The following is a 25269-nucleotide window of genomic DNA, read 5'->3' on the forward strand; positions in this document are numbered from 1 at the left end:
ATATGCGTGTGTGTGTGTGAGTTTTTCTTTTGTAGACTAAGTAATGTATATCGTAGACGGTTCAGTAAACGACTGAAGTTGAAGGCCCTTATTGGATCTTTTCCCAGTGATCGGGTACCTAAAACTATTTCCTGCCAAAATGAGAATCTTTTTCTTTCAGTTGAAGTTACAGTTTGTTATAGATGAAAATTCAATTTAAAAATGTACTTGAGAAGAAACGTGGTGTTCTACTGAATTCTTGAACTTATTAGAATTGGGTCAACAGGGATGGAATATTTTAGAATAAGAAAACTGTGAAATACGCTTTAAAAATTGTGCAATTTTGAATTAACAAATCAAGCCTTATTTTTAATATGGTTGTAAAATCATTAATATTAATAAAATTTAAATATGAAATTGGAACCAAGTTTGTATTTTAAAAGCTATTGTTTATTTGAATACAATTTATAGTGTACTGAGAAAATGCTATTTCCCAATAATGAGATTTCACTATATTATTCGTGAATTAAAAAAAATAATTCATCGTTTCTTTTTCAAAAACTTAAAATAAGTTGGTTTATTATTTTATTTCAAATAATCGTTTGATATAAAATATTCACAGAACAAAATTAACAATGGATGATCAAACAAAAAAAAATGATTCCCATTTTTTAAAATTTTTCACCTAATTTTGCATTATGTATTAACTAGCATCTATTTTATGATTTTAGTTTTTATGTCTTGTAAAATGCAATTACATGTATTTGTTAAAAGTATTCAGATGAAAAAATTCATTGGATCAAATACTGTTGGAAACATCAATAAATATTTTTTAAAAAAATAATAAACCCTTGCATTCTTATTAAATATCGTATAAAATTTACTGAAGAGATTTTGAAAATTTATCCCTGAAGTATGTTTGTGAATTATAATATTAAGATTAAATAATGGAACTATTTTAAAATGTAGATTAAATACGTGAAAAATATAGATGAAAAGAATATGATTTTCTTATTTAAATATATATAAAAAAATATTGAACTTTTGGAAAATGCTAGGATGGAATAAATTCTGAACTTTCAAAGAAAGTTGATTGTAAATCTTCCTGTTTCAAAGAAATGAACACGTACAAGGATCAAAAATGTCTTTGTAAATCCATCATGGTTTACTTTTATTTCATTATAAATTTAAAAAAAAAAAGATATTTAAACCTAAATAGATATTGCGGTATTTGAAATTCCAAATAAAAATGTTCAAACTTTTTAGTTGTTTATCAAATAATCAATTTTGTTCATGTTCTCTAATTTTAAATGCTTTCTGTACTTTAATATTTCCTCTCGGTAAAAATCATAAATTGAAATACTCCGCCATCCCTCCAGAATATACCGAAACTAATCAGGCGTTAATTACCATACTCACTATAACAGCTTATCTGCAGCCAGCACAGACAGCACTTCTTCTAATTTACCCTATTACTACTAACTCAATTTAGATCAACCGATTTTAGTTTTCAACTCACTCGATGTACAAACAACCAATAAACTGATGCTGGAGTCATCAAAACCATACAATACAGTTCGTCACCCCAGACGAAGATAAGGATCTTCCAATAACCTTCATTATGATTAAGCTGATCAATTCCCCTGGAGGCCTCTTTTCCTAGTGAGAACAATAAAGGCATCAAGAAAGCTCCAACTCTTAGTAGGGTAACTGCTAATTGATCGGCTCCATCACTTTGGATGGTTTCCAAAAGTATGGCGAGTTCCCCTTTGCGCGCCCTGCCAGGTGCATTATGTCTCACAGTATTTCGTCTGTCTAATGTTTTCTGTAGTCATATAAATCTGCTTCGTTCTTGTAATGAAGAAGTAGATGTAGCTTCCTATTTTCCCTGATAATGAAAATAAGGTGCTAAATTTCTTGGATATCGCATCTTTTGAGAGGAAGCTGTGTAACTTGCGCTGTGGCTTAGGTTGCATATTGTAGAGAAGACCTTTTATGAGAGGGTGAAGTTTGGCATCCGTTCCTTTATTTTCAGAACTGGTTGTTTAAAATGGAAGCATAAATTTTATTGGAATTTTTCAGACTGCTTGGGATGTAAAACAATCTTTTTTAAATACACAAAACGCGCAAAAATAGAAATAAAAGAATAGAATGTTGTAGGCCTCATTTGTACTTCCTAAATTCAATCAGCTTTAACAATCCAAAGATCCAAGCTCATTATTTTTATTTAAAAAAAATTGTTAAATTTTAATTATTTTTATAAAATATTTTCTAAAAATGTCAGATTTTATTTTTTCTGTATTAAAAACAATCGAATCTTAAACATTCGAATATATATATATATATATATATATATATATATATATATATATATATATATATATATATATATATATATATATATATATATATATATATATATATATATATATATATATAAATTTGAAAAATAGAAACAATAGAAACAAATATGTTCTTTTTTAGTGTTTTATTATTAATATTTATTATTTTAGTGTTTAATGTTAAAATTAACATAATTTCATCATATTATTTTTAATTTTTGTTAAAGTTTATATCTACTCGCATGCATTCAGAAATTTCAAGCAAATAATTCGGAAATATTATTTAATATAATTTATGAACGGTAAATGGATAGATGTAGCTTCCTATTTTCCCTGAAAATAAGGCGCTAAATTTCTTGGATATCGCATCTTGAATGAATTGATTATTATTATTATTTCAATAAATGTCATTGTGTTAGATAGTCAATTAAAATACCAAGAAATATTTATCAAGTTTCTTTCATTTCATCAAACACATTTATCAATATTTCATTCAAAGCCATTTGAAAGGAAAAGCAACATTTTTAAAAATAAATTCCAAAAAACTACCCTTTAGCAAATTCATCTATTTTTAAAATCTTTTAATATAATAATAATACAGATAGAATTTTAAAAAAATTCTTTAATTTTAATTTTTTTTTACTTGTTTTTAACCAAATTGTTTTAATCTAGTATTTTCTTGTTTTTCAGTGAAATAAAAAAAAAAAATTCATCTCCATTCTATTTTTTTATTATGATAGTTACTTAAATATATTAAGATTATTTAAGAACAGCTTAAAGTAATTACTATAAATATAATAATATTAAATTCCACGTTTTGTGAAAAAATACAGCTAACATTTCTTTCAAAAATTCTCATAATAATTGAGATTTTATATTCATTTGATTTTCAATTCGTTTTCAAACAGATCCACCCAAACCCCCGATTATATTGGGTTATGATGCTGGAACTCCCCTACAAGTGGGTGATATGCAGAGGTTTAATTGCGTAGCTGTGGGAGGAAATCCCCCTGCCATGCTGAACTGGTACAAAGGAGACAGAGAGGTATGAAAACTTTTAACTTATTTATATTCTGCTTTATATTACTGTACTATATTTACGTTAAGTTATATACTGTATTGCGTTATATTATTGTACTCCTACAGCGCATGACTTTTTAATTTTTTTTTTACAAAAAAAATACATATGCTTTGAATGACTGTATGTAATTCAAGAAAATTAATTAACAAATTTAATAGAATTTTATTGTGAAATTTTAAACTTAAAATCTGTGAAATGGTTACATTATGAATTAAACAATATCCCTGTGATATAAATCACATTATAGTAATTTTGAAATAAAAATAAAGGTCCCTTTATACTAACATATTTTTTACGAAGCAAAAAAAAATGTATTATGATTATATTTTTAATAATAGAATTATTCATTACAATATTAATTACAACAGCTGTCCTGGTATGCTTCCAAGTTTATGGTTAAATCTAATTCTAACGCCACTCTTATAATCTATCGGTCTTTTCTACAAATGTTTATCAAAGCGCATTTAAAAAAGGATTTCCAAACATTCATTTTTACCCTTTGGAACAGTCATATGACATTTATAAATGGAAATAAAAACAAACCAAATGGCTACACGATGCACATGAAGTCTAACTTTTCTTATTAGAGAATCGAACAGATTTAAAAGTTTTATGATTCTTATAAATCAGGTTTATCATACTTTCAAAAAGTAATTGCATGGAGTAAGTTTGGTTTTGATTTTGTATATCCGTAAGTTCTAAAGAATGCTTTTATAAAACAGTTCTATAACAGCACTGTCGAAAAAACGGAAGTATCCAAACAGTGAATGTTCATTAAAAACCAATTTAATCGCAAAATTAACATGTATTGTGCAAAGTATACAGTAAATAACAAACTAATTTGAAAACAAAATTGAAAATCTTATCAACAGCCCAATGGATGTCCCAATGCAAAAACAAATCTCTACATGGCATTTTTTCCCCTTTAAAGGTTCCTACTAAACCTAATGAAAACAACCACGTTAAAAGATACAGAATGAAGCAGTTAAGAACAATGCAGATAATACTAAAAATCTATTATATTTATAAAATAAGATATCCATTATGATTAATTGCAACATATAACTCAAATTGAATTTTGATATTTCAAATAACATGCCTAATTTGTCTTGGTCACTGACTAGCAGCGAATTATTGTTACAAAATATGTTAATCAGAACCTTTGTATATAGTAGACAATTTAATAATAAAACACATTTTGAAACTAAAGGAGTACATCTGAAATGTTAACTACACTTTTCTATTTATTTAAATGTAAATATATAGAAAAGTTCAGAAATTAGTTAAAAGCTTTCAAGTGAATCATTTTCTTAAGAACAATTATAAAAATGTTATAATTGTTAATATTATATTGGTATGTTAAATTTAAATAAATGTATAATTTAGGTGATAGAAATGAGCGATTGATTAATTGAAAATATTTGAAATTGAATGGCGGATTCAAACTTTTTAATAACGAATTCATCGGCTCTCTAATTTATGCGGACAGTCACAAATGATTATTTATTTATAAAAGTGTGTTTAGAATTTATTATCTTTTCCAAACTGTTACTGTTTTATATACATAGTGATCGATGCTAAACTAATAAAATAATATTTTTTTTCCATTCTTTCACGCTAAATTTTTCTTTAGTTAGTTTATTAACGGAATCAAATTCTTCTTTATGTTATCATATCCTTGTACACTTTATCAGAATTTACTTATTGCATTCGGTACAGAATTTACTTATTGCATTCGTATTGCATCTTATCTGCATAATATAAAGAATTTCTTAGATACATCAGATCTATTATAGAGACTTTTTCAAATATACTCAGAAATATCTTTGCCTGCTTTCATTATTTGATACATAAATAACATTATTGCTAATATGTAAGGTATCCGGTTATTTTGCTCTTTTACTAATACCAAGATTATTAAGATACTTCCGCTCACATAAAGTAGTGTCAGCAGCAGCAGCTTATCTGTGGTTATTTTTGTATTTGACGATATGATGATAATAATTATGTTTTGCTTTGTATTTATTGCATTCTATTCTGGTAGTTATACTGCTTATTTCTATAGCTTTTTCTTTAGGTGTTTTAGGATATCTCCGATTAAATTTTCTTTTACAAAAACTCTTAGTCTTAATTAAAAGTATAAAATCAATTTAAAAATTAATAATGGAATGATTATTTAAATAAAAATTAATATACCAAGTTCTAAAAAAAGTGAACTAAAAATTGATAAAGACTGTGAATTTTAAATTGACAGTTGTAACTTTTCAGGCCGGAATTGGTTTAATCTACCTTGATGTAAAACTACCTACTTAAAGGAAAATAAAATCAAATGCCCTGATTTAAAACTATCAGTTTCTTCAAGATTAAGTGTTAAAAAATGTTTCGTATTCTTGTGAAAATACAGAGTCTGTACTACTCTGCTTATAGTTTTATATCAGAAAATGAACATCACAACTAGGAACATTTTGAGGATAGTTCTATTAGAAGTTTAAATGTGTATTATTGAGCAATAGCAATCACCACCATATCATGCCAATTACTCATTTTGAGAAAAAAAAATAGTTATAGAAAAGTGGTCAGCATCCTTTGAAAAAACAAAATTGGTATATGAATAATGTTTCGGTTTTTTCTTTCTTTTCGGAAATGCGAGGATTAAGGAGATTATTAGGCAAAAAGTGAAATAACCTTTATGAAAAATATTAAAAGTAGGTTGAAAAGATGTTATAAAAAATTTTTGTTAGAAACAATTTTCTAATGGTTTCATGTGAAAGCCGCATGAAAAAATTTATTAAATTCTCAATAAGTATAGTGATTGCTTTCAATATGCTTGTAAAAAACACCCTAGACTAACAATGAAAATTTATAAGTACGAATTTTAGATGATCATTTTTGGTCAATAAAAATTTAAACACAAACCATGAAACCAAGACTATGACAAATAAATCGAGAAAATAAAATATTTGAAAACTGGATAATATTACGAAGCTAAAGGTGCATTTTTAGTTCTTCACTTGAACAAATGATAAGTCAATGAAGGTCACTTTAGTGAAGCTGATGAAAAGCGTTTATATCGGGATATCAATAATAAAAGTGAAAAAAAGATATCAAAGATAGCGTGACAAATTTGCGATAACAGTTACTATTGAATTCTCCAGCATAAAATGTTCATGCACCTAAAAATAAATGTAAATGATTTCCCCCTAATTTTATTGAGTTCGCATATTTAAGTTTCATCTTAATAGATTTATATTATATTGGTATATCGTATCAATTTGTCTAAAGATATATATCAATTTATTGAAGTTTCTTTCTTTATTTTATTCGTTAATATTACTTCAAGTTTTATTCTTCGCATGTATTTGTACTTTTATCTTTTTAATGCTTTATTGTATCAATACACGATGAATCAATTTTTATTGATCTTATAATTTATGCGTCGATTATTCTTTTGTATTATGTTGCTATATTGATTTAAAATTTAATTGAATTAGATTTGAGGTGATTTTAGTACAGTTTTAGTATTGCCTTCTTGTTATTAATGATATTTAATCTTTATTTTATCTGAAAGACTAAACCAAATCTGTTAAAAATAATTTTAGATATGATATCAAAACCAGAAAATTAACTTTAATTCATTTTAATATCATCGGTAATAAAATCGATGTTGAGCAACGATAATAATAAAAATAATAATAATTAAAAAGAAATCTCATTCATTCTCAAACGTTTTTCCCCTAAAAGACTCAGAAAATTGTGTTTCTATAATTAAAGAAGTTTCATCTTTCCTGTTGCATTATTTTTGATTTTCAATCTTTTTTTTTATTTGAAATCCCAAAAAGATTTTTTTTTTCAAATAATTACTTTTTTATACTCCTAGAACTCCTATGAGTTTTGCGTTATTTTTTTCTGAACAGTAGAAAGCTAAATACCTCTTGATCACATTCTCAAGAAAATGCCTAAATACATTTATCTAAATTAAATATTTTTCATCTGTTATACATGGATCAGTTTCCAGATTATGCTACTGTTGAAATATTTCGAAAAGAAAGTAATTTTTCATTTAATAAGAATTTTTCAATTAAAAAAATAACCAAACAAAACTTCCTTTTCACTTTTCATTTCTATTCAGGAAATTGAATTAGTAATAAATATAGCACCAAGAAAAATAAGAGTTCATAAAAGTGTAGCCAACCGTTCGATAAAAATTGCTCAAGAAATTAAATATTGTGACCTACAAACATTAAAAATGGATTAAAAGAATTTCATTTGGTTATGAAAAAAATAGATTAATCTTTCTTTGGCTTTTAATTAGGAATTCCTATTAAAGTCGTTAAAATATTTTGAGTTTTCCAATTTGCTTAATGATTGTGTGGCGTGCATTAAATCCCTTTCAGTAAGGACTGAAAATTCTCCAAATGTAGTGTTAGAAAAGAAAACAATTTTTGCAAAATGCATTTTTTTTCTCGAATAAACCGAACGTTTTTCACTGAAAGATTATATTTTGAAGTCGGTGAAAAATAAAAGTTATAGTATCACACTTTCTTCTTTTGAGCAAGAAAAACATTTGCTAGAATTTCGAATTTTAATTCTTTTAAAAAAAAATTGTTTATAAGCACATGGGAGAAAGGGCTTAACTCTAAGATAAAAACGTTAAATCGCCTTTTGAATAAAGCTCGCAAACATTAAAACTGCCTGAAATTTTAAATGAGTTCAAATATGAAGAAAGTTTAATCTTCTTTAAGACTTGAAATAATTGAGATCGCGCTCAGTGAAAAAGAGCGGAATATATGGAATGACTTGAATCAGCACATAATGAATCTCCAAATTTTGAATCCATATAAAAGGAAGAATATTAAATATAATACTGATTTTTTTTATTCAATTCAAACAATTTATCTGCTGAAATAATTTTCTATGTTCATTCATTTTTGTTTAATTTCTATTTAAATATCTTAAATGAGAATCTAAAGAAATATTATTGCCATATTCAGCTTTCAGATTAACTAAAAGAAGCTGTTTTATTTCTTTGGAATATTATGGATAAGTGTATGAAATAATAATACATGTTTTTTTTTTCTTTTTATAATTATAATAGAAATCATTTAATAAAAAAATGAATTTAACCATTTCTAGTATTAATGAAAGCGGTTCTTACATTTGTCTTCGTTTCTACGATTAGATCAAAAAGGTTATCAAAGAAGAACTTTTTACTTAGATTTACCACAATTAACACAAATGTACTTAGGAGATATGAAAGCAAACCCCAAGACAGTTTTTTATCATTTCCGAATATGATGTTGTTTTTGTTTGGGGGTTTTGAAGTCTCGCAATGCTTCGGCCAAAAATTGGCGATTTATCGCTTTTGAAGCATCAATTTTTCTCTTTTACGGTTACTAGAAACAGTTGAAGAAGGTTGCCGCATTGGCGATAAGTCGGCAACAAAAATTTGCAACTTGGCTCGAATGTCCACTCTGTACCCAATTCTCCTGTCTGAACAGCACATCAAAATTGTGTTAATCTACATAAACTTGCCTAAATATTCCATTCTAGATGGATACCAGAAATGGTAACAAAAGGCCTTTAGATGTTGCAATTAAAAAAATTTTACGATTACATTTGGTGGGAAATCGCTCCAAATATTTCAACTTTGATACTATACATTAATCTTAAACCTAATTGTAATCGTTATGACTTCCTTATGGAAATTCATATTCATATCTTCCAAACAATTTTCTTCCAACAACTAATTTTTGTACTAACTTAAAACTCAAAAAATTAAATTTTTAATTATATCAATTTTATATATTTATGGTTTTCACTTAATTTTAATAATATTTTTAATTCAATTTGATACATTATCTGGAATAATCTTTTTAAATGCTATGGAATCATCCATCAAAATATTCAATTGCGTGTTTTTATCATTCATTAACTGAGCTGTAGGATTTTAACGCTATACCTCACTTTTACCTCATAATCTATACACTTTATAATCTTCTGTAAAATAATTCAATTAATTCATTTGTATCCATCAGATTTCATTGGGATTGATACCATATGACTTAAAAAATAATATTCTTACATAATAACCTGAAATTTAAGATAGCAGATTTCATTTTTTTAAATTTAAAATTAACTACTTAAAGTAAGGCAAATGTCTCTTGTTCCTTGTTTAGAAATATAATTAAGCTTAATAATTTTAGTATATATATATAAATAATTAATTTCTTTGTTGTATTTTTTTAATTAATGTTATAATTTTGAAAACAAAATTGCGATAATACTTTTTTTTTTTTGTTATTACAAAATTTAAATCACTTTCATTATTTATACAAACACCTGTACATAAAAAACCTTTACTATCTTTAACTGTTACCGACAAATAGACAGCTCTTTCTAAACATAGTTAAAAATAGTTCTCTTTCAAGTATTCTACGATTTTCACAACGTTTAAAATGTTTTGTACAGCGTTGGTGACTACATCAAAAGGCTATGTAAAATTCAATCAAGTGCGTGTTTTGAATAAGATGTAAATTTCAGTTGCCACTATGAAATTTCAAATATTTGTAATATTAACATTTAACTTAAAACCCTGAATTGAAATTGAATTCACAAATCAATTTAGGTAATATTATAATTCAAATATCAAAAGTTATGTTTTAATCTGTGATTTCTTACTTCGCTGTTTTGCGATTAGGACAGCATTCACTTTTGTTTTCTGTTCAATTCATATTTCACCGACAATTTGCAAAATAACTGAACATTTATAAAAGGTAAGACTTTAATGTTTCATATTCCCTTATTATAACTACCCAAAGTTCCAATTCTATCGAAAATATAAACACATATAGAAGTATTTGTTTAAGACTAGAAATAATTTCAAATTTATAGTTTGAGATTCTTAATTAAGTTCAAATTATTTACCTCGTTTACCTAAATGTAAATAAACATTAAGGTTTAAAAGTTTTGTTTTTTAATTGATTCTTCTTTGATTGGAATTGTAAAATGATGCTAGCTAATATAACCGTTATACTAAAGAGGAGATTAAAAATCTAGAGAGTCTAGTTTGAAAGAAATTCGTTGACTAAACTAAATTAAATTCCTCAAGAACTAAAGTCCTGAAGTCCTAAAGTGTTTCTATGCAAATGACTTTCAGATTACCCTATAAACAAAAGACAACATCTAAGTAGCTTACAGGTCATTGATTAAGCCGTTGATATAATTAAAAAGATTAAAAGGAGCTTTTCAAGTGTAGCAGAAAGGTCAAGAGTGAAATTCATCTTCAGGCAGTAGATTAATATTTAATTCATGTTTAGTCAATATTAACTGGTTCTGAACCGAATAAAAAATAAATTCCATTACATATTTAGTAGAAATTTTATAATCAAATTCACATTTCCGTATGTGTATATAATGTGTGTTTTAAAATGATACAGATAAAGATATAATTATAGAATTATATTATTAATACAGGCCAATAAATTGTATAACATTTAATTACAATAAGAAGGAGAAATGTTCTACCTGTGCATCGTAAATGTTCCCAATAACAAAAAATAATTGCCTGACTGAAAAGCTACAAATTACATCATTCTTAATTTTTATAAAGTTATATTATTAATTGTAAAAAATGTAATATTCATATATAAATTAAAAATATTGAGATTTAAATTCTAGCCATAAACGTCTTACCATGGTATTACTGTTTTGTTTTCGTCCATGTTCATCTTATTTTTTTAAAATTTGCTCTTAATTATATGACAGCAATAATAATCAGACAAAAAATATATTTTATATCATCTCATTGCGCATGATTATTAATAATCATCGAAACTATTTTGTAAACTATTAAATAAAACATCGAAACTATTTTGTAAACTATTAAATAAAACATCGAAAACTATTTCGTAAATGTTTTATAAAGATTAGAAAAAAATTGAAAGAAAATAAATTTGGTATAACTGAAAAGCCTGTCTCTTGAATTTTAAAGTGTAATAATGGATTTTATGCAATTATATGCTCCTAATTAAGAAAAAACATAATTTTGCTTAATTATTTATAAAAGTCTAAAAAAATTTCAAAAATAATCAACTATTTATTGAATATTTGCTAGACGAGAAGATTCCTGCCAAATTAGAAAACATTTAATCCAGCGCCGAGCTTCATAAACCATTTTGAACGATTTTTTTACTATGTATATCGAATCATGTATATGACATGAAAGAATTTCTAGATATTATTTCAACCTATAAATATTACCATGATAAAATAAGAAAGTTAATTACGCTTCTGTCTTTCTTTTTTTAAAATTTTAAAGCAAAATATTTATATTTTGTAGTATAATATTTTGTAATTCAATTTATAAATTGATATAATGGATGAATGGGCGTTTGAGCCACATGATAGTAATAATTGTACCATATAATAAGTAATTACTAACTGTCTTAAGATGTTTTAAAATTCGGTATTTCTCTTTTTACAATATGCAATAAATTTCATAATTAAAATGAGGTGACTATCTGTAAGAATTTCTGTCAACATAAAAGAATTGATCTCTGAATTCTCATTTGTTGCTATATGATGTCTACGAAATGAAACGCAAAGATGGGATTCTTTCGTCTGAAAAACCTATCAGAGATGTAACCAGTTCCTATAAATTCACAGTCGTCATATGTTTAATTGAATGTCAGGTGTTTATAAGTACTAACTAGTATTAGAGGTCATTTAATCAACATAAGGTCCATCACACTTAGGTCCATTATGTGTCTTCGAATGCTCGGACTTGGCTAGATATGCTGGAAGAGAAAGCATTCAAACCTCCAAAACTCAATTAAGGCCAAAAATATTAAATAAGAATTAAAATTAATTGTCATTAATTAACATGAAAGGACTGCTTTCTGCTTTTATCTTAGTTATCAAACGGTTTTCATCGAAAAAAAGCGAGATATAAATCAAGATAACCTCAAGGCTTAAAGAAACAACTTCCATTTTTCAAGATAAGAAAAAAACTTTTTTAATTATAGCTTGTATCTACAAATTAAAGCCAAATTAAAAATATACAATTAGATCTTTAATACGTTTTCCGAGATGCTTCAAGGTCACTTAAATTTGGCTAGATATGCTAGATGGCTTAGCTTAGGCTAGATATGCTAGATGGCTTAGCTTAGGCTAGATATGCTAGAAGAAAGGAGATTAGGAAATGCAAGAATCCGCAAGGACAAAGACATTCAATATAAATTATCAATGCTCAATATGAAAGAACTGCTAGCTTTATTCGAATAAGCTTCTGGAGTTTTCCCACCAATAAAATGCAAAGATAAAAATAAATTACTCTTTAGCATTTTTCAGGAAGGTTAAAATGTATCTATAAATTAGAGTTTAAATCATACATCATCACAAATGTAATCTAAAAGCTCCAAGGTAACTTTGCTGCCAAAATTAACCTCAGAGCAACAACCTTCAATTGCCTTCATCACTTGTCTTTGAATACGTCCACTGAGAACTTCTTAGATAGGTTCAAAAAAGTGGGATAAGAAAAAAGGCTTATAATTCAACTTCAAAGAAATTTAAATTAATCATCATTTTGGTGTGAACATTTTTAAATTTATATTTAATCAACCAACAAAAGATGCCGCATTTACCGATCATCAAACGCTTTTGAGTACATAGGTGTGGCTCGCTATGCTTTAAGAAATGGGATTAGAACACCAGAAATTGGCAAGAAAAAAAGACATAATAAAAATTAATCATATCAGATTGTTTTCTTATTTACGTAAACTCTTGTTTTTTATTGATAAACAAAAAAAAAGAAAAAAAAATAGAATCGGCAGTTTTAACTTTATATATTATCTCAATAACATAGAATATTTGTTTATTAAAATGAATTATATGAAAGTAAAATACGTATTTTTTTTAATTTTGAAGATGAGATCAAACCATGAATAATTTTCTTGAGTTTCCCTGCGTTACTAAATATTTGATCTGCTTATTCTTATTTTATACATATTTTCAGCATGTATTTTATCTGATTCATCAGATTTAAGAAAATTCATTTTAATAATGTAATCACAGCCTTCTTGTCAAGAAATTCGGAACGAATAATTCTTATAGTACATTAAAAGCGGGGCGCGTGCTGGTGATGCGTCAGAATTGCTTAACTAAATATAAACAATTTGAAAATCAATTCCTTCGAAAGTACCCGATTCCACTTATTCGATTCGTTTTCTGAAATTGCATTCACATCAAATATTACATCTTGTCTAAAAGAAATGCATAAAATAAAACTCTTGGCCTCGAAGGAGTCTCTGGAGAATTCGTTCAAAGAAGCGTAATAAAATATTCTGCTGTTTCTTATTTGATATCCCTGAATTGCTAAATGTTGAAAAAATAGTGCATTTCGATTTTGTTCGTAGATTCGTTACTTTTGATCAATATTCATGCAAGTAGATGTCTCATTGTTTTGATATTTCCGAAGTCTTTCTTTTAAGCATGAACAGTCTATTTTTTTATTTTGAAAAGGATAAGATAAATACCTGAAGGTATGAAGATCTTTTCCATAAAGGTCTTGAAAAACTTGCAATCATGGATTAAATTTAGTGAACTCATTTTGTCATGTAATATTCTGAACGAACTCCATTATAACTTGCAAATTTTACCTTTTTATTTCTCTAAATTTCCCGTTTAAAACTAATTTACCATGAATTTCAAAATGGTCTCAAATGCATATGTTTTCTGAGGAGAATTTCTACAATGAGTTCCGAGTTCATGCTTTGACCTTCTTCTTTTGGCTCATTATTCAGTGAAATCTGGGATAAGATTTCAGGAAATTGCTGCTTAAACTGTAGTCTTTAATGAATATAATTTGCAACATATTACTGAAACACAGAATATCCAATGTTGCAAAAACTGTTTCTTTTTCATACAAAATTATTTTAGCTTTATTTTCTGTATCTGCTGCTATTGTTCATTAATATCATAATAATAATTGATGTTAACTGTCAGTTTTACTAAAAATCTACGAAAAAATAATTAAAATTGCTATAAAAATTGTTTTTCAATTTTGTACATTTATTATGTTGCACAATCATGTATTTAAATGTTTCCAGTGTAATGAATCCATTCATTAATTTTTTTTAATCATGAAAAGTAAACGCCATGATACCTTTTAATCCAATTTTCAGGGTTTGAATTTTCCGTAACAGCTAAAGATGTAGGTATTAAAAAATAAGTAATGCTGATTATATACTAAAATGAATTCATGCATTTCTGATAGGCAAATCTACTGCCTATGGACAATGTGTTTTAATCTAGAAACAAAATTTTTATCAAGAATTTATTGGTATCCTAAACATTGGGAAATATAGGAAATATATCTTTACACATTTAATGTCACAATGTTCTTATTATCCCCCTCCCCTCGTCAACGCCATATTTATCCCAAATAATAATAAAGGAGAATGTGTATGAATATGTTCATGCCCAACAGAAAACCCTATTTCGAGCTATCGAATTTCATAAGGAGAAATCGTGGATTGGGAATGCATGCATGGAATAAGCTTTTATTAAACATCAAGATAGATTTTGTCGTTTTGCCACGATATCTTCCAAAAACACTATTATACAAAACTGAAATTTGTACTTTTAAAATTTATGAAAATACATTTTTAATTATGATAATTTAAATTTCTCTGCAAATTTTTCCTGAATTTTGGCAGTTATTTAAATATTTTTTGAGTTAATTTGCAATATTTTATCATTTTTGCAATGAAATTCAAACCGATTTCATTGTTTCTTGAAATATTCAGTCTCGCGATTTTCTTCCATTATTAAATGCTAAGAAAAAAATGTTGTTCTTATCATATTTGTAGCTTAATAAAGAATGAGGAAGGGAATTTATATTGCAGCAAGAGATAACATTCAATTTTAAACACTTATTTGTGACTTTATTGCCACTATGATGTCATGGGTCATGTCTATCTAGGGATGTTCATGTTTTCAAAGAATAAAACCGGTGTAAGGTTGTTAAAATGTTACTGCATTAATGACTGTTGCACTTTCATGTTAATTTTTTTTTCATTTAATCACGAACACGTTTATACATGTTTTACATTAATTGAAATAAAAAACAAAGAATGACCTGATAAAATAATTAATCATCAAACGTAGCCACTAATGAATATTTTTAGTAATAAATATAAATGCATATACTTTATTTTTTGCTATTTTCATCAATACTTTTTTAAGAAATGAGAGCGCCATCACGATGTCGCTATCTGCGACCAAATTATGGAACAAATTACGAAGTATTAATTAACTTTCTAAATGGATAAATATAGCAGAAAGCTACAATGATCATAGCTGATGCGAGTGAAGAATACAACAAAACACGACTCTTATTATTCGATGTTATGCAATTTTTTAATAACTTAGTAAATCTTTAATTTCTTCTTTTAATTTTTAGATTACTCTTCTTGTTTTCGATAAAAATATATTTTCTTATTTTCATTAAGAAGCAAATTCATTTTGATAAATTTGTATCATTTTCCATGACTTTCAGAAAAAAAGTACTTCTTTTGTGTACTGACTACACAAACCGGTTGAATAACCTTTTCTAAGTTTAATTAGTTTTTATCAATTATATTTTTAATTAAAATATGTAATTATAAATGTTTTTTTAATGTAAAGGTATGTATTTTTCTAAAAAAAAAAATCTTACAAGATCAGAAGAATTTCAAAACAATGTTTTTTTTTCCTTTTACTAATTGTTGGAATTATTAAAAAAAAGAATATACTGATTAAAATTTCATTAACACAGAGCTCTAAAGGATCAATATAATTTTTTTAATTGAAGCATTAAAGAGAGAAATCAAAGAATGAAAATTCACAAAACTTTTAATATAAACAACGAAATTTGAATATAAATTTTCAGCAATCAGAAATCAATACTATTTTTGTTAATTTTATTTGTTTGTGCATATTAATTTAATTTTATTTGAAAAAAGATATTTTATTAATTTATAGAAATGAAATTTGTACTTGAAATATATATATATGGCAATTTAAGCCTTCATTAAATTGCTTTCCTCCGTGTTGGGTGCTTTCATTTTCGAAATCAAAGTATGTAACTAAATCAATTTATTCTAATATTCATTAAAACCGAATCATTTCCGTTTCATTTAGATAAGAAAAATATATCTATTGATGCACGTAACTTTAATGTTTGTAATAATGTTTACTTAAAGTTGTCGATTCGCAATAGAATGTTTTGACTTGCTTGTAGTTAATATTTACCAATTTAGTACTATTATTTTGCCAGCAATTTTGAATTTCTTAAATTAAGAAATTTAACATTTCAAATAACTTCATTTAAAATGTTCAAAAGAAATTGCATTACTTTTAGAAAATATTCTATATTCTCTAGTTTCTAATAAATATTTCATTTTATGTTTACCTAATAATATTTATCTGTGGGAGCAATATTTACCTATCAATGTAAAATTTTAGATAACAATGCTTATCTAATGCAATTACAATCTATTTATCTCAAGGATTTAAATGGCATAGTTTCCAGAGTTTCGATATTTAGCATATGATATATTCATCAATCTGATTAAGTTGCCATTGCATTCTAATATATTATTAAATTTTGAATGTCAACAATATTATGAATATTAGGCAATGATTGTCAATCCTTTCAGTGCTGCTGTCAAATCTCGTGACGTTATAATTGCATTCAATAATCAAAGCAATGCTTTGACAACGTTAGTGACATTTCGTATTTGATTGGACAATTTTTCTATAAGTTCTGACATCACATCTATATTGACGTTTTTTTTTTTTTAAATTTCATGATGGAATTCCGAAATTAATATGACGTGATGCACTTGGTATACATCACATGGCACTGAATAATTATTATTAATTATACTAGAAAATAATTATGCAAAAGTTTTTTTTTCTTATATCAAATCTCAAATCATTGCTAATAGCAATTTTAAGGAGAAATTTGATAATATATAATCTCCACAGTTAATTTATAAACGTGAAATGTGTTCATCACTTATATTCTTTATTTAAGAAATATGATTCCATAATATAAGAAAAAATAACTTATGCTTTATTTATTTCCATTGTTTATTTGATAAATAGGGATATTTCGTAATCTGTTATGTCAACTATACAAAGCTTGAAACTTGAGATGTATTGTGGAATGATATTTTATATTTAAAAAACATTCCTTTCTTACATAATATTAAAATAATATTACGTTTCATTGCATTCCTTTCCGATATTTGTTAAGTAAATAGAAACTATTTGATCTTTACTTCTTTTCATATTTCAACTCTTAAAAGATGTTTTATTCAATATTTTAGTTTCTATACAAAAAATAGTATTAAAAAAATCACTTAAACATTTATAGCACAGTTTTCCAGTTTATCCTGTACTGGTGGACTGTGATGAAGTGAATACAGACACGTTCGCATCGTTATATTCTGTATAGTGAATTTCTTTTCTCAGTAGAAAAAAATGATGAAGTGCGTTGAAGAAGAGAATTTCAGCTCTGGAGCAATATTTTTTTCAGTGTTCAGTTACGTATGGAATTTCTGATGCCAGCTCGGTCAGAATCAAATTTTGTCACGAACGGTCAGAAAAGAAGGAAGCAGTGCTTTTAACTTCCTTTTTTTATCCTCTTATTTGTGACGGGACGCTTCAAGTTCATACAATAAACGACAGTCAGACGTTCTTTTGTCAGCCTTTTCTTTCTTTTTCCGACTTACTTGATTTGTACTCTATGGAAACAGTGTCATCAGGGCAGATTCTGTAAATTGTTTTTTATATCTGAAAATTATCTCCCTGGTTAATAACAATATAATGATTTCTAATAATAACCTGAAATACTTTCTCTTCAGTGAGTTATTTAATAAATAATAACTAAGTAAAATCTAATCAAATTGAAAATTAGGCATTTTTCTGCAGAATCCCATATTCATAGTTACAGGTAGGTGTTCACTGTTTTACCCATTGGGGTATAATAAAGGGTATCCCAAAATTAAATTTTAATTGGCCACAATTCGGGCAGTGAAGTTTCGGCAATCCTGTTTTAAAAATTAAATATAATAAAAATTATAATAATTAGAAATTACATAAAAAAATAATTATTATTAAAGATATTATTGAAAAAACACATCTTCATAAGATATTATTGATCTTAACTTTCATAAGTATGTAAATGCGATGCTCGAAATCAAAATGGTTTAAATATGTGAAATATTCAATTAAATTATATTTTATATATATTGTATATGGTATATGATTTTATGATGACAATTCTAGTTCTCTGTCAAATTTTGATTTGAATTTGTTGGGGAAAAAAGTGTAAAATACATATTTGATTTCCTGGTACCTATATATTATCTGCATCCCAGCGATTAATCGCACAAAAAAACCCCACCAAAGTTCGCTCTCTAATAGGTTCTTTCATAACTATTAACGGTATGCGGTTGCGAATACGTTATGAGAGAATACGTTTATGCAGATCAGTCCAGTTGGTTTGATTTAAAATATAGCTCACACACACGTTTATAAAGTTGCAACTTTTTTTTTAAATGGTATTCTTCCGAATTTCTTTTTCCAACCATAATTATGCATAATTATCCAACCATCATGATTTCTGTTATTAAAAACTGATACAAAATGGAAGCAGAAGAACGATAGAAGTTGTTATTTCTTATAAATGATGAACGATATATTATTTGTCAGCTTCCCGAACGAAACATTCCAAGATAATATAATATAACATTCCGGTTAAAATGAAATGCTGTAAATTTTTTACTTCTACGATTTTCTTTCTTTTAAGCTACGATGACAGGTTTTTTTTATTCAACCTCACATTCCCGCACCGACCCCCCACCACCTTTCCATCTACACGCGCACACACGGTGAAACTACAGATTAAATTGAAAGCAAAAGCTCCTGAATTTTCTTCGGAATGATGCCCTATGCAATCTGGAACCATCCGGAGAATAAAATTCCGGAGCAGCAAAAGAACGCATTGCTCTTTTCCAATCTTCCGGAGACCCCTTTTTTCCTGTTCTTTTTTTTCCGGACAAGCATTGGTTAAGATCTCCTCTGCGCTTGTCTTTCCAGGCACAAATCAGAAGGAAAAGATAGGTCTTGTCATATTTGTCAGATGAATTCAGATGGAGAAATATGTTGTGAGGAGCAGGATTCTTCCTCCAGAAGAATTTTTAGCCTTTGACTTTATCTGTGAATAGACAACATAGAGATGCTGCTATGCCCCCTCTTCTTAGATTCTGTTAAATTTCGTTGCTCTCTTCTCGTATGTTTGAAGTTCCAATTTAACTTCAGTCAAATCCATCTCCTAAAGTTGTCATGCATTTTTTTTATTGTTTTTCTTTTGTATTTGGGGATACAACTGGGATTCTGTCGATTCTGATCTGTAAAATATATATCTTTTGATCATACGGTTTGCGGTTGATAGCTTGCCACTAGAATTCGATTTATAAACAAAATATTTTAGCTATCCTGAATAGTAATAAAATGAATTCTTCTCTTGTAATTTTATTTTTTAAAAAATTAATATTTTTAAACGTGATTAATTAATTTGTTAAATTTCATTACTAGAATATTATAGCAACACTCATTTGAAGAAAATGGTGCATATGCTTCTTATTTGTTCGATTCTTCTTCATTTCTTCATTTTTGTTCGATTTTATTTTTTTTATGAATTGAACATATGTAACGGATGAAAAATTCCATTTTAAAGTAAATTAACATTTAAATTTGTAATAAATAGTAAAATTAATTAAATATAATGAAAAATGTCAAAAATTATAGTTATTATCTATTTTTCTTAATTTAGGATTTTTTTTAGTTACTCCTTTTTTTTTATATTTATTCTGTTGAAGAAAAGAAAGGGTATCACATGAACACAAGGGGTACACATGAAGTAAAATGTTCGATGACGTATGAAGTTATATTTATCACGTTATCTGGACACCATTATTATGAATATTTTTTTTAATGTTGTTAAGAAATATAAATATATCGCTAATTAATTTACTCGTTTAATGCTTTTATATTCTATAAAAAAATATTTCGAAATATTTTACTACAAAGTAAAGCACAATTTTTAAGGGATAATTGTATATTAAATATAAGAATAATATATTAAATGGAATTTATATATTATTTCAAGAATGAGAAAACTCTATTAATAGTTTTTCTTTAGGTTTATCTCCTTTAAATGTTTATCGTTCTGTATTAAGAGGCCCATCGCCTTTAATATCAGCATACCATTGTATTTCTTTAAATATAAATAAAAAAATTATAGTCGAACCAATCCATTGTAATCGTATTTTTTATCCTTTCAAATGAAATTTTATGAAATAACCATTTTATAAAATTATTCAATATCGTACCTCTCCGAAAAATTTTTTTATCATCGTTTCTAGGGGAATTATTATAAACTTGCTACGACATTAAAATTTCTTTTAACATTGTATTCATAGTGAGAAAAAAAAGCAGGTTTGATTCATATTTGAGCAATATAACAATTACCTTCAGATAAATTAATCTTATAGTGGATGCTCGGATGGTTTCATAGGTAAGAACCTGATTATTTAATGATGAAGAATCCATTTTATTTTTAAACTATAAAAATTTGTCTAACCCATATTTTCTTGAAAATATTTCCTTTTTTTTCTCTTCAAAATTTGTTTCCGAAAGCCATTTTCTGTACTGCAATATGAAATATCTTTTAGACCTAAAATATTGCATCCAAGTAGCATGCGGGTATTTTCCATACATTTCAAACCTTGTTAATTTGTACTACATCGTGTATTTAAAAAAAAATATAATAATTTGGCACCAGCTATTTTATTTTGTTAGTATGAAAAAATTGCACTTAATTGTTATTGATTTATTTTTTAAAGAATATTTTCTATATATTTTAATAATAATTAATGAAATTGGTCAAAGCATATCAAGAAACAATTCAAAATTTTAAATAATAAATTTAATATATCTTTTACCGTCACTATTTGTGTAAGTTGGAAATTTCTATCTGCATAGATGATTAAAAAATGAAAAAAAAATTATCTCATCTTTAAAAATATGATCTTATCATTTACAACAAACTCTATATTACTTTTCTTTACAATTTTAAAATTACCTATAATATTTCACTTAAAAATACTGAACTATCCCTTATTTACATAAAAAACCCAACGGCAATACGATGTAATATTCAGTCCAGCGTTATGCATTTTCCTATTGTTGAAAATAATGATAGGAATTTTCATGTAAAATTCAACGAGTTATCATATTTCAGAGAATTCGTCCCGCCAGTTTAATTTCGTTAATTGCATTGTACCCGGCGCAACCTCAACGCAAAGTCTAAAATATCCTGTTGCCAAATCCTTTCTCCCATCTGCATTGTTTCAGATGCGAATTATCTAAGTGGGTATGAAACAAGGCAACGGGAAAATGAACCTGAAATCCAAAAGCTGGTAAATTTCAGTTCCGTTAAGAGACATTCAATTAAAAAGGATAAACGGTTTCTTTCTCCTTTGGAGGATTGCCATAGATTAATACATTTGATTAAATCAGGACAGTTGCCGTGCAAATTGGGTGAATATTTAAATAATTTAATTAATTCGAAGCTTTTCTGGTCTTTCGAAATTAATTTTAGAGTTGATTTCCTGAGATAAGACCAGGACAAGTACCAAATGGCCGATAGAGATGAAAGATTTAATGAGTAAAATAAAATGAAGAATATTTGAGATAAGACAGGCAATATTTATTGAATGTGTTTGTTCAAAATTTGATGAGAGTAAAAATTGGAGTTGATATTTCATAGATTTTAAGATATAATTATAATAAAATATATTAATATTTTATTTTATTTTAAAATCATGATATATCGAAGTGCTATAATTTAATTTTGTTATACAAGAATTTTTTCAACGAGGTATTGCTAAGTCTGTGAATTACTAACTATTCCTTTTTTTATTAAATTTATTTATTTTAGCAATCCATTTCATAAACTCTTAAGCTAAATTTCCTGAAATAATCAGTTTTCAATTCTATAAATTTAATTTATCAATGGTAATTTTATCTGAGTTTCCGTCATTCATTAAACATATTTTATTAAAGCATGTTACGATATAGCTATAAGATAAATGTTCAAATAAATCAGATTTAAATGTTTTAAATATCATACTTTTTAGGATCCTTATGATTATAATTGTAATGTTTATTTATAAAATATTGAAAAAAATGTTTGTTCATAAAATATCAAAATCTTTGTTAATAAAATATATTAGTCCACATATTTCTTAATAATGAGGGTTAATTCTAAATGGCAATTGATTCAAAATATCATTGATTTTTTTTTATCTAAGAATTCGAAGTATAATAAAAGAGAAAGGTATACCATGTCTTTGAAACTGATATCTACAATATGTAAAAGTTTTGAATATGAGCAAATTTTTTTCAAATGCATTTAGAATTTATAACATATATAGGTTAAATATAAGTATGCAATAGTTATAGGTTAAATATTGGGTAATGTACTTGCTGTGATTAATCATTTCATATTTTTGGAAATTGTTAAATATCTTTCCAATGAGTTTTTAAAAAATAGGCGAATCAAAAGGGACCTGATATCATTTCATGATTACGTTGGTAATGTGGAAAGCCTCAAATTTAGCAGAAAATAATGGCGCTTTATGAATTATAGTGCCTAGAGTAAAAAAAACATATTTCACTATTCAAATATTGATTCCCTCTATAATAAATCAGTTACTATTGATTTAAAATAATACAAAGGGTGTCTATTCTTAACGTTGCATAATATCTAATTTCTGATCTGCGAGGTTTCAGTTAGAAAAATACTTTAATGAAGGAAAGAAATATGTTGTTTGAGTCAGCAAAAATATTTCACAAACCGTTATGGAATCTATCTCTTTATATAGTCCCTCCGTCTTATGAATCATATTTAGTAAACTATTTTTAATACTGTAGCTTTTAAACAAATAAAATGCCATCATTATGCGACTAAATATGCTTGAAATAAGAAACATTAAAAAAAATTCAGTATTTATTTTAGAATGAATTTTATAGATAAATTCAGAGATTACAAAGAAATCCAAAGGGATCTTTTGCAAATTGAAATTATGCATTGTTGTGTTAACTTTACAAATTATTTCTCTAACTAACTTTGTATAGATTCTGATTTAGGTTAAGCAATTAAAATAATTTTAGTTATAAGATATTATTAAGTTTTATTTTAGAATGTCGACAGTTTCCCATTAAGTAATACTGATCGGAACATGGGACTCATTAAAAGGTAATATCCGTAACATTTTCAAAATTATATTTGTTGACTCAAAAAAGCATTTTTTCAAGTGGAATTATAAATCTGTCTCTAGCGGTCGGTCTAGAAATTTGCTATCGGGCCACAATAAGAATGGATACTCTTTACACTTCTGAAGAAACGCCGTAAGTTATATAATAATCTTTTAATTTATTTGTAAATTTTATATTATTATAGACTGTACTTATTGTTTAACTAGTTAACCACGGAATTTATTTTTAAAATTCCCTCTAGCAATTTGTAATCAAAATTAAGCGATGCCGTGTTGTATATACCTTGAGCGGAATATAAATGGCTACATAGTAAAGGGTAGTAAAAAGTAGTACATAGTAAAAAACATTTCATTGTTTTTAGGAAAATATTAACAATTCATTAATGAAAAAGATAATGTTATTGGAAATTTGAAAATTTCCAAAATTATTAACAAAGAAGCAAATGCAGATATTGATGGTCTAGACAGTATGTAACTGGGCAAATGTTTTCCAAAAAGACAATGTTTGCAGCTGTATTCGGAGAACAACGTTAAATTCGAGCATTTTATTTGTCTTGTTGCATATACAAGGAAAGTATATGTAACCTAATATACAAGTAAAGTACAGAGAAATCCTGATATACAAGTATAGTGAATACCTCATATACAGGTAAAGTACTGGGAAATTCTGATATACAAATATAGAGAATGCCCGATGTAATGGAAGAAATAATCAATTACTCATTTTGGAAAGAGCAATTCATTGTAGAGAATAATATCTATGCCAAGAAAGTTAATGTTATTATTTGTTAATTTGTAAGAAGATTAATGGTATTATAAAAAAAACATGTCACTAAATGACATTTGTATTGCAACTTACCGAAATTTTGAGTTTTCGTATCGAATTGTAGTTATTTTTTTTATTTTACGCGTAGAGCATATATTCGACCGCAATTAACTGGTTAAAATTTATTAATAAATTTGAGAAATAGGTGTATAGTTTAAATGCACACATGTGAGGAATTTGATGTGGAAATAAGTAATTAATTATGAATAATTGATGATCATGCAATTCAAAGCTAAGCCTTTCTTAGAAGTATGCCGAATAACGAGATGTGCCAGACTTCAAAAAAGTACCATCCAATAAAATACCATTTCCAATATAAGAAATGTTTTCACACAAGACGCCATCGAATCTATTTTTCGTCATATACATGGACTCAGTAATGTTCATGAAAACAAAAGAAAGGAGCTTCGTGAGGTAATAACTATTCGCCTTGGCGACATCAGGCCAAGAAAAAAGAAGAATGGGCAGTCGAAGGAAGCCAGTCTTCTATTTTTTCTTCTTTCCCTTCGTCCGTTCCTGACCATAAAGGTTGGTCATTGTTTGAAGATGTTAAGGGCAGCACTTTGCACTTGGGTGAGCTTAGGTCGATTCCGTATGAGGAAAAAGTGGAATATCTATTGAAGGATGCCGATAATAAAGGAGATTTAGCGA

General features: G+C 26.7%; 1 protein-coding gene across 1 annotated transcript in view; it reads left to right on the forward strand.

Annotated features, from left to right (window-relative positions):
- The window catches only part of LOC129966074 (nephrin-like), a 679668-nt gene that overhangs the window by 356028 nt on the left and 298371 nt on the right, over window positions 1-25269 (forward strand). The window contains exon 10 of the mRNA XM_056080443.1: window positions 3230-3366. Coding sequence (XP_055936418.1) covers window positions 3230-3366 — 137 coding nt within the window. The remainder of the gene's footprint in view (window positions 1-3229; window positions 3367-25269) is intronic.

Source organism: Argiope bruennichi, chromosome 4, assembly GCF_947563725.1.
Source record: "Argiope bruennichi chromosome 4, qqArgBrue1.1, whole genome shotgun sequence".
Classification (NCBI taxonomy): Eukaryota; Metazoa; Arthropoda; class Arachnida; order Araneae; family Araneidae; genus Argiope; species Argiope bruennichi.